General features: G+C 44.7%; 1 protein-coding gene across 1 annotated transcript in view; it reads left to right on the top strand.

Annotated features, from left to right (window-relative positions):
• Positions 1–15,962, top strand: part of LMTK2 (lemur tyrosine kinase 2) — a 91,411-nt gene that overhangs the window by 21,414 nt on the left and 54,035 nt on the right. Inside the window, exon 3 of the mRNA XM_040441907.1 lies at positions 9,552–9,696. Coding sequence (XP_040297841.1) covers positions 9,552–9,696 — 145 coding nt within the window. The remainder of the gene's footprint in view (positions 1–9,551; positions 9,697–15,962) is intronic.

Raw genomic sequence — 15,962 nt, forward strand, 5'->3', positions numbered from 1 at the left:
GCGCCCAGCCCACCGCACCGCAGTCACTTTTATTCGCTGATTAGCGTATCGCTAATCAGCATTTGTACTTTTATAGTATCTGTAAGTGATCAAAACTGATCACGGTCAGATCTATAATAGTATTAGTGTCACTTTAGTTCGCCCTCCACCCAAAACGCAGTGTTTGCCCGATCAGGCCTGATCGGTCGCCCACACGTGCGTTCACCCACGCCCGCCCCACCGCAGTGACAAAAAAAATTTTGTTTTTTGATCACTGCACATTCACTTTACAAGCACTGCGGCGATAAAAAAATCAGTTTTGATATTTTTTATCAACCGCAGCAGCCTCCGGTACTTCGCTAGCCTCCCCTTTGTAAGACAGGTTTGCTTTTTTTCTTGGGTAGTCTCAGGGAATACCCCTAAATTTAGTAGTCCAAATGTCAAACAGGGGGTATTCTTCTGAAGAGGCCTACAGGATTCTGACCCAGTCGGATGAGGAGTGGGAACCCTCATCTGATGAATCTAGCGGGTCAGAATATGAACCTGTGGAAAGCAGTGGCTCTCTGACCCAAAGTTCGGACGAGGAGGTGGAGGTCCCTGGCAGCACCAGGCGTACCCGGCCCCGTGTCGCTAGACCACAGGTTACGCAGGATCCGTTTCAAGAGCAGCAGAGTGGGGCTGTCGCTGCCGGATCACGTGGTGAGGCATACACCAGCAGCGCAGCCCTTCCTGGACCTAGTACCAGCACTGCCGTACAACATGGTGACGTGGCGAGCACCAGAAGGGCAGTTGAAGCTGGTACGGTGGCACGTGCACTAGTTACCCCGTCGCAGCCACCGCGCAGACAGGCCCGTAGAGCCCCTAGAATCCCTGAGGTGCTGGCAAACCCTGATTGGCAGTCACCAACTTCAGCCGCACCTGTAGTTCCCCCTTTCACCGCCCAGTCTGGAGTTCGGGTTGAGACGGCTCAAATCGGTTCGGCCCTGGGATTTTTTGAGCTGTTCTTGACTGCGGAGCTCTTGGACTTAGTCGTGGCAGAAACAAATCGGTATGCCACACAATTTATATCCGCCAACCCGGGAAGCTCTTATGCCCAGTCTTTCCGGTGGAAACCAGTCCAAGTTTCCGAAATTAAAATTTTTTTGGGCCTTCTCCTCAACATGGGTCTAACTAAAAAGCATGAATTGCGGTCATATTGGTCCACGAACCCAATTCATCACATGCCCATGTTCTCTGCTGCTATGTCCAGGACACGATTTGAGACCATCCTACGTTTTCTGCATTTTAGCGACAACACCACCTCCCGTCCCAGAGGCCACCCAGCTTTTGACCGGCTCCACAAAATTCGGCCCCTCATAGACCATTTCCTCCAGAAATTTGCAGATTTGTATACCCCTGAGCAAAACATCTGCGTAGACGAGTCCCTAATACATTTTACCGGGCGCCTTGGCTTCAAACAATACATCCCAAGCAAGCGTGCCCGGTATGGGGTCAAATTGTATAAGCTCTGTGAAAGGGCCACAGGCTATACCCACAAATTTCGGATCTATGAGGGAAAAGATCAGACCCTGGAGCCGGTCGGTTGCCCTGACTACCTGGGGAGCAGTGGGAAGACAGTCTGGGACTTGGTGTCACCCTTATTCGGCAAGGGGTACCATCTTTATGTGGACAATTTCTACACAAGTGTGGCCCTCTTTAGGCATTTGTTTCTAGAACGGATTTGCGCCTGTGGCACCGCGCGAACTAGTCGCGTGGGCTTCCCCCAACGGCTTGTAACCACCCGTCTTGCAAGGGGGGAGAGGGCTGCCTTGTGTAACGAAGAACTGCTCGCGGTGAAATGGAGAGACAAGCGTGACGTTTACATGCTCTCCTCCATTCACGCAGACACGACAATCCAAATTGAAAGGGCAACCCGTGTCATTGAAAAGCCCCTCTCAGTCCACGACTATAATGCGCTCATGGGAGGGGTGGACTTCAATGACCAGATGTTGGCTCCCTATTTAGTTTCCCGCAGAACCAGACGCTGGTATAAGAAGGTGTCTGTATATTTAATTCAATTGGCGCTGTATAATAGTTTTGTTCTCTACAGTAAGGCTGGGAGAACAGGATCCTTCCTCAAATTCCAGGAAGAGATCATCGAGAACCTCCTTTACCCAGGAGGTTCCGTGGCCCCATCCACCAGTGTAGTTAGCCGTCTACACGAGCGACATTTCCCCAGTGTCGTTCCTGGTACCTCAACCCAACCGTCACCCCGAAAAAGATGTCGTGTCTGTAGCAGGAGTGGAATAAGGCGTGACACCCGCTATTTCTGTCCTGACCACCCTGCCCTATGCTTTGGTGAGTGTTTCCGGAAGTACCACACACAGGTACACCTAGCATAGGGATTGCATCTCACAGGACAGGCACACAGGGCTATTAGGGCCCTTTTACTCACAGCTGCTGCAAACCTCTCCTTTCACCTGGGATACAGTGCATAACGTACTTTGCCACATCTTTGGGCGATTTGCGCTTTGCACATTGTCCCATGGGGAAGGAGAGGTTTGTTCTATAAAGGTAAAAAAAACTAAACAAAAAAAAAATTACCGGTAAGTAAAAAAGTTAAACGTTCAGTTAAAAAAGTTAAAAAAAAGTTTCTATGTTCTGTTCAACAGTTAATAAATTTATTGCGTTGCGGCCTGGTTTTTTCTTTTTTGTTTTGTTTTTTTTACCTTTCAGGTGGACCAACCGATCGACTAGCTGCAGCACTGATGTGCATTCTGACAGAAGCATTGCGCTGCTGTCAGATTACACGCAAGTCGGTGTATGCGGCGCTGCAAGACGAGATTTCTCCTCTGCAGTAAAAGATATGTTTGCCGAGGCATATGAGCTGAGGAGGTGGCGGTGTTCATATACTTTGGCAAACACTTTGTATATATAAAAAAAAAAATCCCGGCAATGATTTATTCATCCACATCGATTGATGTGAATGGAGAAATCTGGTTTGCCAGGGCATACGAGCTGAAGTGGGTATGGATGTTGGGCGGAGCTCCTATGTCCTGGCAGACGCCTTTCCCCTCCTTTTTTTTTTTTTGGCAGAGATTTTTTCATCCACATTGATCGATGCGAATGAAGAAATCTGTGCCGTTCATTTTTTTCTTTCAGCCCAGAGGCTGAACGGAAAAAAAAAATCTCATTACCCGTATGCTCAATATAAGGAGAATAGCAGAAACTCCTAATGCTGGGCATACATGTAATGATTGTGGAGACCCTCAAATGCCAGGGCAGTACAAACACCCCACAAATAACACCATTTTGGAAAGAAGACACCCCAAGGTATTCGCTGAGGGGCATATTGAGTCCATGAAAGATTGAAATTTTTGTCCCAAGTTAGCGGAAAGGGAGACTTTGTGAGAACAAAATCAAAAAAATCAATTTCCGCTAACTTGTGCCAAAATTATTTTTTTTCTATGAACTCGCCATGCCCCTCATTGAATACCTTGGGGTGTCTTCTTTCCAAAATGGGGTCACATGTGGGGTATTTATACTGCCCTGGCATTTTAGGGGCCCCAAAGCGTGAGAAGAAGTCTGGTATCCAAATGTCTAAAAATGCCCTCCTAAAAGGAATTTGGGCCCCTTTGCCCACCTAGGCTGCAAAAAAGTGTCACACATGTGGTATCTCCGTATTCAGCAGAAGTTGGGGAATATGTTTTGGGGTGTCATTTTACATATACCCATGCTGGGTGAGATAAATATCTTGGTCAAATGCCAACTTTGTATAAAAAAAATGGGAAAAGTTGTCTTTTGCCAAGATATTTATCTCACCCAGCATGGGTATATGTAAAATGACACCCCAAAACACATTCCCCAACTTCTCCTGAATACGGAGATACCAGATGTGTGACACTTTTTTGCAGCCTAGGTGGGCAAAGGGGCCCACATTCCAAAGAGCACCTTTCAGATTTCACAGGTCATTTACCTACTTACCAGACATTAGGGCCCCTGGAAAATGCCAGGGCAGTATAACTACCCCACAAGTGACCCCATTTTGGAAAGAAGACACCCCAAGGTATTCCGTGAGGGGCATGGCAAGTTCCTAGAATTTTTTATTTTTTGTCACAAGTTAGTGGAAAATGATGATTTTTTTTTTAATTTTTTTTTTCTTACAAAGTCTCATATTCCACTAACTTGTGACAAAAAATAAAAACTTCCATGAACTCACTATGCCCATCAGCGAATACCTTGGGGTCTCTTCTTTCCAAAATGGGGTCACTTGTGGGGTAGTTATACTGCCCTGGCATTCTAGGGGCCCAAATGTGTGGTAAGGAGTTTGAAATCAAATTCAGTAAAAAATGACAAGTGAAATCCGAAAGGTGCTCTTTGGAATATGGGCCCCTTTGCCCACCTAGGCTGCAAAAAAGTGTCACACATCTGGTATCTCCGTACTCAGGAGAAGGTGGGGAATGTGTTTTGGGGTGTCATTTTATATATACCCATGCTGGGTGAGAGAAATATCTTGGCAAAAGACAACTTTTCCCATTTTTTTATACAAAGTTGTCATTTGACCAAGATATTTATCTCACCCAGCATGGGTATATGTAAAAAGACACCCCAAAACACATTCCTCAACTTCTCCTGAGTACGGGGATACCAGATGTGTGACACTTTTTTGCAGCCTAGGTGGGCAAAGGGGCCCATATTCCAAAGAGCACCTTTCGGATTTCACAGGTCATTTTTTACTGAATTTGATTTCAAACTCCTTACCACACATTTGGGCCCCTAGAATGCCAGGGCAGTATAACTACCCCACAAGTGACCCCATTTTGGAAAGAAGAGACCCCAAGGTATTCGCTGATGGGCATAGTGAGTTCATAGAACTTTTTATTTTTTGTCACAAGTTAGTGGAATATGAGACTTTGTAAGAAAAAAAAAAAAAAAAAAAAAAAAAATCATCATTTTCCGCTAACTTGTGACAAAAAATAAAAAGTTCTATGAACTCACTATGCCCATCAGCGAATACCTTAGGGTGTGTACTTTCAGAAATGGGGTCATTTGTGGGGTGTTTGTACTGTCTGGGCATTGTAGAACCTCAGGAAACATGACAGGTGCTCAGAAAGTCAGAGCTGCTTCAAAAAGCGGAAATTCACATTTTTGTACCATAGTTTGTAAACGCTATAACTTTTACCCAAACCATTTTTTTTCTACCCAAACATTTTTTTTTTATCAAAGACATGTAGAACTATAAATTTAGAGCAAAATTTCTATATGGATGTCGTTTTTTTTGCAAAATTTTACAACTGAAAGTGAAAAATGTCATTTTTTTGCAAAAAAATCGTTAAATTTCGATTAATAACAAAAAAAGTAAAAATGTCAGCAGCAATGAAATACCACCAAATGAAAGCTCTATTAGTGAGAAGAAAAGGAGGTAAAATTCATTTGGGTGGTAAGTTGCATGACCGAGCAATAAACGGTGAAAGTAGTGTAGGTCAGAAGTGTAAAAAGTGGCCTGGTCTTTCAGGGTGTTTAAGCACTGGGGGCTGAGGTGGTTAATAGGTACATAACTAGAGGCAAAAGATGATTATAGGGGTTTTCTGAGCAAGCTAATAAATATAGAAAAATACCTGTGTCTGAATGCTCACAAGGTGATGTCATTGATCCGAAGTAATTTTTCATTTTCAGTATCTTATCCTTCTCTGTGCTGCACCTTTGTTTTAATGCTGCCAGAGCTTGCAGTGGACAGATTTACCATATAAAGGACTGCAGTTTCCATGATTCCTCTATCTTCTGAGCCATTGCCTCTAGAGAATGGAGTTTTATTTTAATTATTGTGTGCGGTGATACACTATGCAGTTAATACATGACCCAGGACTAATTTGATTTTATTGTTAAGCTCCAAAATTCTCCTTGAGTTAACCAGAATATGGAGGTCCTGAAATCAGATTTTCACTCTGGAGGGCTTGGCACTACTGTGTTAAACTATTGCCTGCTCATACAGTCAGGTCCATAAATATTGGGATATTGACACAATTCTAACATTTTTGGCTCTATACACCACCACAATGGATTTTAAATGAAACGAACAAGATGTGCTTAAACTGCAGACTGTCAGCTTTAATTTGAGGGCATTTACATCCAAATCAGGTGAACGGTGTAGGAATTACAACAGTTTGCATATGTGCCTCCCACTTGTTAAGGGACCAAAAGTAATGGGACATAATAATAATCATAAACTTTTACTTTTTAATACTTGGTTCAAAATCCTTTGCAGTCAATTACAGCCTAAAGTCTGGAACGCATAGACATCACCAGACGCTGGGTTTCATCCCTGGTGATGCTCTGCCAGGCCTCTACTGCAACTGTCTTCAGTTCCTGCTTGTTCTTGGGGCATTTTCCCTTCAGTTTTGTCTTCAGCAAGTGAAATGCATGCTCAATCGGATTCAGGTCCGGTGATTGACTTGGCCATCGCATAACATTCCACTTCTTTCCCTTAAACTCTTTGGTTGCTTTTGCAGTATGCTTTGGGTCATTGTCCATCTGCACTGTGAAGCGCCGTCCAATGAGTTCTGAAGCATTTGGCTGAATATGAGCAGATAATATTGCACGAAACACTTCAGAATTCATCCTGCTACTTTTGTCAGCAGTCACATCATCAATAAATACAAGAGAACCAGTACCATTGGCAGCCATACATGCCCACGCCATGACACTACCACCACCATGCTTCACTGATGAGGTGGTATGCTTAGGATCATGAGCAGTTCCTTTCCTTCTCCATACTCTTCTCTTCCCATCACTCTGGTACAAGTTGATCTTGGTCTCATCTGTCCATAGGATGTTCTTCCAGAACTGTGAAGGCTTTTTTAGATGTCGTTTGGCAAACTCTAATCTGGCCTTCCTGTTTTTGAGGCTCACCAATGGTTTACATCTTGTGGTGAACCCTCTGTATTCACTCTGGTGAAGTCTTCTCTTGATTGTTGACTTTGACACACATACACCTACCTCCTGGAGAGTGTTCTTGATCTGGCCATCTGTTGTGAAGGGTGTTTTCTTCACCAGGGAAAAAATTCTTCGGTCATCCACCACAGTTGTTTTCCGTGGTCTTCTGGTTCTTTTGGTGTTGCTGAGCTCACCGGTGCGTTCCTTGTTAAGAATGTTCCAAACAGTTGTTTTGGCCACGACTAATGTTTTTGCTATCTCTCTGATGGGTTTTTGTTTTTTCAGCCTAATGATGGCTTGCTTCACTGATAGTGACAGCTCTTTGGATCTCATCTTGAGAGTTGACAGCAACAGATTCCAAATGCAAATAGCAGACTTGAAATGAGTTCTGGACCTTTTATCTGCTCATTGTAATTGGGATAATGAGGGAATAACACACACCTGGCCATGGAACAGCTGAGAAGCCAATTGTCCCATTACTTTTGGTCCCTTAACAAGTGTGAGGCACATATGCAAACTGTTGTAATTCCTACACCGTTCACCTGATTTGGATGTAAATACTCTCAAATTAAAGCTGACAGTGCAGTTAAAGCACATCTTGTTTGTTTCATTTCAAATCTATTGTGGTGGTGTATAGAGCCAAAAATGTTTGAATTGTCTCCATGTCCCAATATTTATGGACCTGACTGTATAAGAGTGCTGTCTAAACATGTAGCAGGGTGACCAAATACTGCCCCAATTGATTGTTAATGACTGGACAGTTTTTTGTTCATGACAGACCAGTAGGGCTAGTGACCAAAAGAATTGCAAAGGTCCAGAGTGGCTTTATATACAGTCCTACTATGTAAACTTTTATTTGCAAGGAAGTCTAGCATATTCAGGAGCTGTGGGCTCTTCCCATCACCATTCATATCCTTATTGAAATAAGTATTTGCATCCAAAACAATTCTGAGAAAAGACCAAAAAAAAATCCACAGAAAAAAACTAAGATAAAAACATCCTGCACAATATGATCTACAAATGTGCGGATGTCCCTGGCCATATTATTGAAGAAAATCACAGAAACAAGATAATAATGCACTTAGTAAAGTAGATACAAACATTATACATGGACAAAGTCCTCACTCTGATATGATAATATCTGAGACACTTAGTCAATATATTTTGATCAAAGCACATCTAAGCCCGCCTACCAAGCGCCAAGGTGATCTCAGGTCAGGCGGGTCCTACGCTAAACCTACCTAAGCGGTTGGGCTTCTATGTTCAGGAGCGCGGACGCCGCACATATGGTGTGCTGCTCCTAGTCACCTCCATGTGCATCAAGCAACCGATGGGAGGAGGATTTCTTCAATAATATGGCCAGGGACATCCGCACATTTGTATATCATACCGTGCAGGATGTTTTTCTTAGTTTTTTCTGTGGATTATTTTTTTGTCTATGTAGTATTTGCTTGAGGGAGTGGCACCTTCAAGTGTGAATGCGCACCTATTTTATCTTGGGAGTAGCATTCCTCTGCACTTTTGCCCTTCCTATCCAATAGAGCGCCTTGATTAGGTGGTACATATAGGTGTGCTGGCTCCTCCTCCCATTGGTTGCTTGATGCACATGGAGGTGACAAGGAGCAGCACACCATATGTGCGGCGTCCGCGCTCCTGAACATAGAAGCCCAACGGCTTAGGTAGGTTTAGCGTAGGACCCGCCTGACCTGAGACCACCTTGGCGCTTGGTAGGCGGGCTCAGATGTGTTTTGCTCAAAATATATTGACTAAGTGTCTCAGATATTATTATATCAGAGTGAGAACTTTGTCCATGTATAATGTTTGCATCTACTTTACTAAGTGCATTATTATCTTATTTCTGTGGTTTTCTTCAATTCTGAGAAAAGCCCTACTGGTCAGAACTTCACATGAGAGGAAGCCCTTGTCTAATCAGGACTTCACCTGAACCAGAGATTACATTCCCAATAAGTGTACGACCACACGGCGTGGGCGATTTGCGGTGAGGAAGCGCTGCAGTTGATTACCATGCGGGCATACGAGCTGCAGTGGGCTGTAATTAAACTAATCAGGACTGCATTATTTTGTTGGATTCCATTGTTAATGGCCACACTGCCAACAAGATAACACCCATCCCCACACTCCCCATGCTACACAACGTGCTGGATCGCCAGATGTTTCCCTCATCGAGAGTATCTGGGGCTGAATGGGGTGACGGCTCTTCCTTGCACAGCAGCCATTGACCACCTTGTCTGAGCTATGGGTCCAAGTTGCAAAGTCTTGGAAAGAGATACAAATGTTTGATGTCCTCTTGTGGTATGACCGCTACCATGCCAGAGTGGCAGCCTGTATCCCAGCAAGGGGGGGATGCCACCCAGTATTAATGCGACTCTGCCTCATCATATTCCCTACTGCAAAACCTACCTTGGTTGTGTGATCATTGACCAAGCACCACCAGGGTTTATATTTTTTCAGTTTTGGCTAGTGTGGGTTTCTGTAGAATCTTCTTGATTGCTGCACTTAACTTGACAGCAAGAAAAGCCTATAACCACTGTATACTCCCTATATGTGGTAACACTGACATGGTCATAGGATTATGCAGCCTCCAGCAGTGCTGTTTGTCGCCACCACCTTTGCTTAACAAAGCTATACTTTCCTTTTAGGAGTTTGAAGATCATTTTGACGATGAAATTGACTTTACCCCTCCTGCTGAAGACACGCCATCCAACCAGTCTCCTGCTGACGTTTTCACATTAATAGTCCCTACAGTCTCTTTGTCTGTTCCGACTCAGTTGCAGACTCCTCAAGGTTAGTAATCGTTTCATCCACAATCTCATTAAAGCGAGCCTATCAGTGTAAATGCGGTCCAATCTACAGGAGGCAGGTTTATAGAGTTGCATAAGCTGAAAGAAAATATATATATATATATATATATATATATATATATATATATATATATATATATATATATTTATTTTATATAAAATTAGCGTAAGTGCCCCTTGCAGGCATTAATTACAGGTTACATTGATTATTTTCTCACAAACTAGATCTAAAGGGGTTGTCTCTCTTCAGCAAATGGCATTTATCATGTAGAGGAAATTTATGTTTATTTTTTTTTTTTTTATCACATTGTATACTGCTCTTTCAAGGAGTTATGACCACCCTACAATCCAGCGGTGGTCGTGCTTGCACACTATAGGAAAAAGCGCCATCCGGGGTTGTGCATAAGCACCCATGCGCAGCAGCTCCCATGCCCCGCCATCTTGTATCTGCTCTGCAGTGGTGGTCAGAACCCCTGTCTTCACACGGCGCTGCTCTTTCCTTGTAGAAATAATCCATTACAATATTTATTTATTTTTTGTCTAAATGCACAAATTGCACTAAAACTAAAATCGGTCGAGCATTAAAATATTGTGGCATGCAACATCGCTAGTCAACATGTACATTACATACGTTGCCGCAGTCAATCTTGTGCTGCTAGATGGCAGCATGTGTACGGGCATCATACAGAGGGAAATGTCCATATACGATACTCTTGACAAATGTTTAAACAACTGATTGTCTAAAGCAGGGATAGGCAACCTCCGGCACTCCAGCTGTTGTGAAACTACAACTCCCAGCATGCATACTTATGTTCTTCTCAGAGCTCCCATAGAAATGAATTGAGCATGCTGGGAATTGTAGTTTCACAACAGCTGGAGTGGTGAAGGGTACTGACCCCTGGTCTTTAAGGGTCTTCAGATCTGCTAATGTCCAAATAGAGTCAAATTAATGGGGCGGCACCGCTAATGTCCGGATGGTGATAGATGGCTTTTCACATACCCTTGTCCTTCAAACAGCATTCGTGGTGCACAAGCCAATGTTAGAAGTACATACAATCTTCGTATAGTAGATAAAGAAAAGACGGCGGCACTCACCACTGTAGTAGCAAAACTTCTTGATTCTTACACAATGGTACGGATAAAATAGGGCTGGGGTGGACTTCACCTTCACACAGAGCGCAAAGCGGCGACGGCCGTTTTGTGCTTGCGCGCTTCTTCGGATCTACGTTAGTAGGTCCATGAAGGAGGAGGATAACTTTGTCAGGAATGGCATTTAATGTGGCCATAAGACGTAATGGTCGTAGGGTTTTAAAACTGGAACGTGGGTGTCATTTGCTAAAACAAGAGATTTCTATGTGCCAGGATAGCCTTTTGGCTCTTCAGAGCACTGGGGCCCTGAATTTGAATGAGGCAGAGGACAATGCCAGCAATTTGTATGTTCTCCCTGTTTGTGTGGGTTTCCTTTAACGTGTAGGCCACGTTCACTTGGAATTTGTTATTTTTTTTGCACTGTATTTTGCATCCTTCTTTGTAAGCCGAAACCAGTAGTTCTCTGAAACGTGGGAGAGGTGCAGATCTTTCCATCATAATTTCCTTGTTTGTTCCTTTCCTGATCTTGGCTTGCCAATACTAATGTAAAATGCAGACTAAAACACTGCCATGCCGTCATAAAAGGAAACAAGTGTTACTTACCTCCCCGATCACCATTGCTCCTGTTTCCAAGGTCTCCGCTAGTCTTTACTTTGCTGGTCCCTCTCCACACAAGAAATTATCACTCGGCTAATTTATGGCTATCTGCCTCAGCCAGTCATTTGTTTAGTGTGTTTTATTTTATTTTATTTTTTTGTTTTTTTTTAAATGCCATTGTGACCCTCATTTTTGGAAAAGAAAACATTCCAGCCACTTAGCCGTCTTAGTTTACAGCATCATTGGTTAAAGGGGTTTTCCCACGAAAAATATTCTACAGTTTTCAAACCAGCACTTGGATCTGAATACTTTTGTAATTGCATGTAATTAAAAATTTTGTATAGCCTCGGAGTTATTCAATAAAATGTCTGTACAGCGCCACCTGCAGGTTTTTATTTATTAATTTTTTTTTAACTTATCTTTGTCCTGCTCACTGAGATGGTCAGTCGCACATTCTCAGTTTCATCCTTCAACTGCCCCCTGAGCTGTGATGGGGAGAGCATGGGCACGTCCCCCCCAGCTGTGATGGGGAGAGCATGGGCACGCCCCCCCCAGCTGTGATGGGGAGAGCATGGGCACGCCCCCCCCAGCTGTGATGGGGAGAGCATGGGCACGCCCCCCCCAGCTGCGATGGGGAGAGCATGGGCACGCCCCCCCAGCTGTGATGGGGAGAGCATGGGCACGCCCCCCCAGCTGTGATGGGGAGAGCATGGGCACGCCCCCCCAGCTGTGATGGGGAGAGCATGGGCACGCCCCCCCCAGCTGTGATGGGGAGAGCATGGGCACGCCCCCCCCAGCTGTGATGGGGAGAGCATGGGCACGCCCCCCCCAGCTGTGATGGGGAGAGCATGGGCACGCCCCCCCCCAGCTGCGATGGGGAGAGCATGGGCACGCCCCCCCAGCTGTGATGGGGAGAGCATGGGCACGCCCCCTGAGTTGCAGCAGAAAAGACACTCCCTTTGAGCTGTCAGCTTGATATAAATCTAGTAGAGCAGTGAATGTGGAGATCTCTGGACCCATGTGAGGTGCAGGGCTGGTTCTAGCTTTGTTAGAAAGAGCTTGTCATGTACTATATGATTATTTGCTACCACTATTAAAGACTAAAAAATGCCCTCCCTCCATATGATGGGCCCTTTACACTGAATCTACTTACCTGGCTCCCTGCACCGCTCCTGGTCCCCGGACCACCGCTTCTCCCCGTGTCCAGATGAAAACATCTGGGGGGGAGGGGGTGGCAGGTGGTGACGGGGAAGAGCCTCGCTGGTGACACTAGGGAGGCTTGTCCTCTTCCCCGCCTGCCATTGGTTCCCCCACGCACAACCACCGTCAGATTATTATTTTTTGATTCAGTGTGAGGGGCCCGCCCATATGGGGCCATTTTAACCCCTTTTAAGTATTGTCCTGCACCAGCAGCCTGTGTTTTCTGACAATCTACAGGGTTTGAGCAATGCCCTTATATACTTAGTTTCATCAAAGTTTGTGTCTGTCGAAACAGGATAATAAAGGTGGATACAAAGTAACCATAAGATTCTGTTTTCACCGTAGCATGGAAATACTGATGACCCAGTTTAGATTTTCAGTCTGCAGTTGTTTTTCTTGCTCATCATAAGGAAGTGAAGGGTTTTCTTTATGAAGTATGACATTTGTCAAGTCTAATCCCATCCAGTCCTTGCTGACTTGATTACAGAGCTGGGTTATATCGACTCCGGGAGACGCTGAAGATCACCAGTGATTGTGTTTTTTTTTTTTTTCTTGCACTCTTGAAACCCAGAGCTCTCTTTAAAGGGGTTGTCCGGGCTTCTTCTATTGATGACATCCTCAGGATAGGTAATATCAGATCAGAGGGGTCCGGTACCCCCGCCGATCAGCTGTTTGAGGAGACGGCACATGCAGTGTGCACGTGTCTTATCTCTTCCTGCTTGCTGCTGTATGTCAATGGGACAACAGCGGCAGAGCAGGAAGAAAGAAGGGAGACTGCGCTCAGCGTGCGTCATCTCCTTAAACAGCTGATCGGTGGGGGTGGCGGGTGTCGGACCCCTGGTGATCTGATATTGATGAACTATCCTGAGGATAGGTCATCAATATGAAAAAGCCCAGATAACCCCTTTTAAGATCTCTTTAGATGGAATGATGCAGCAGGCGGTTGTCAAAAGAAGCGTTCCTTATCGGCAGTCGCAGTTAGTGGAGGAGAGAATTGCGTTTACATGCAGCGATCTCCTCCACAGTATGGTGAGTAGTGATAGCGAATACCACTGCTTGTCCCCATAGTGACTCATTGTTTGCTGGCAGCAGAGGCTGTATAGACGGCACGATCTGCTGTCTGCAAACTATTTAGGTGACCGCATGAATGATTACCATTCATCAGGTAATTGGCAGCACCTTTACACCAACAGATAATTAACGAGTGTTCCTATGATTGCTCATTAGCGATTATCTGGCGGGTTCTCGGCCTGTGTAAAAGGCCCTTTCACGGTCCATTCACACATCCGTGTGTGTTTTGCGGATCCGCAAAACACGGACACCGGCAATGTGCATTCCGCATTTTGCGGACCGCACATTGCCGGTACTAATAGAATATCCCTATTGTCTGCAATTTTGGACAAGAATAACGCATAACCAAAAAACGGAACATCACCTCCAGAGAAAATCGCAGGTGCAAGTTACCAGGCAACAATACAGCAAACAAAATAAAGTTAGCAGCACACTACTAAATGCACTAAGACTGGGTGAACAGGTGAATGTGTGAACAGGGTCAAATACATGACGCCAATACTTACTAATAAGCAGTGAAGAAGCTCTTAGCGCATATTATTGATCAAAAATATGTCGGACCCATCTACCAGACGACCAGGTAGCTTCTTGTCAGATGAGACCTACGCATGTTCTATTTTTTTCGGGAACGGAAATGCAGACCCAGAAGGGGGGTTCCGCATTTCCGGATCGGGTTGTGTTGGTTGTAAATGAAATGTTAGAAGTATATTTAGGGCTCATGCACACAAACGTATTTTTTGTCCTTGTCCTTTTTTTATTAAATTTTTATTTTTTTTTGCTGCCCGTATGCAGAATCATTCACTTCAATGGGGCCGTAAAACGGAATTGACGTGCATTCTGTGTCTGCATGTCTGTTCCGCCCAAAAAATAGAATGTCCTGTTATTGTCTGTATTACAGGCAAAGGTGGGACTGTTCTGTTAGGGGCATAAGAAACACACACAGCTGGTATCCATGTTTTTTGCACTGCAAAACATCCAATGGTTGTGTGTAATGAACCCTTAATTGGATTTTGGTTTTACATGTATTACTGCAGTGCACCAATGGAGTAGAAGCTGCACAGAGATGAGGTATAATGGAAGGATTTGTACCTGTTTTGTGTATTTGACCCGCACTTGGTTTTGGTTTGAAATCACTAATCAAACACTGTCAGCTAGGCCTCGGTGTGATTTTTGGACGGCTGGAAAACCACTGATTAGAGATGAGCGAATTTCATATTTTGAAATTAGTTTGCGCTTCGTTTGGTGGTAAAAGCAGAATTGCGTTATGGATTCCGTTACTACGCATTTCTATGCCGGAATGCCTTTAGAGGCATTCCGTTATTCATCCCGTCATAATAGAAGTCTATGGCTCTCTGGCCTGCATAACGGATCCGTCCTCTCCTGCATAACTGAAGCGAGACTGATCCGTTCTGCAGCCCATGGACTTTTTTATTATGACTGAATGAATAACGGAATACCTCTAAAGGCATTCCGTTATGCATTTCGTCATAGAATTGCGTTATGGTCTGTGCTAACGGAATCCATAACTAATTTCACAACATAAAATTAATTAAACTCAATGGGTGCGTGTGCTGTCTGGCGAACACGGACAGCACGTGTCTGTGAAAAACAGACGTGGACAAGGCCTAAGCAATGCGGAGCGAGCTATTCTATTAGTCTGTAGTCCAGGCAGACCCCAAAACATCCTGCTTTACTCCTTCCTCCACTGCCGATAGAAGGGGGAAGGGAACAGTTTTGGCTGATTACAGATGGCCGTCTGTGTGTAATCATCTAAGGCCTCATGCACACGACTGTTTGGGTCCGCATCCGAGCCGCCGTTTTGGCGGCTCTGATACGGACCCGTTCACTTCAATGGGGCCGCAAAAGATGCGGACAGCAATCCGTGGCTCCGTTCCGCGGCCCCGTTAAAAAAAAAAACATAACCTGTCCTATTCTTGTCCGCACTTTGCGTACAAGAATAGGCATTTAAATTGCCGCTGCCCGTTCCATTCTGCAAATTGCGGAAGGCTTTGCGGACCGCAAAAAAAACGGAACGGTCGTGTGCATGAGGCCTAAAACGGATCTCCTGACATGAATCCCACACTATCTTTGACTACCTCGGATTTTTATTGTCTGTGTTTACCGGCGTGTGTTTTTATGTTTTAAAATTGCTTTAAGGGATCGTCTGAGTTTTGGAAAGATGTGGCCTAAGGCAGGGCCTGTGCAAATATAGCAAGAGAACCAATACTCTCCAGTTGACCCCTGCCACTTACAGTGCTCCACACACACACACGCCGCAGTCAGTCACTGGCC

Source organism: Bufo bufo, chromosome 7 (genome assembly GCF_905171765.1).
Source record: "Bufo bufo chromosome 7, aBufBuf1.1, whole genome shotgun sequence".
Taxonomy (NCBI): Eukaryota; Metazoa; Chordata; class Amphibia; order Anura; family Bufonidae; genus Bufo; species Bufo bufo.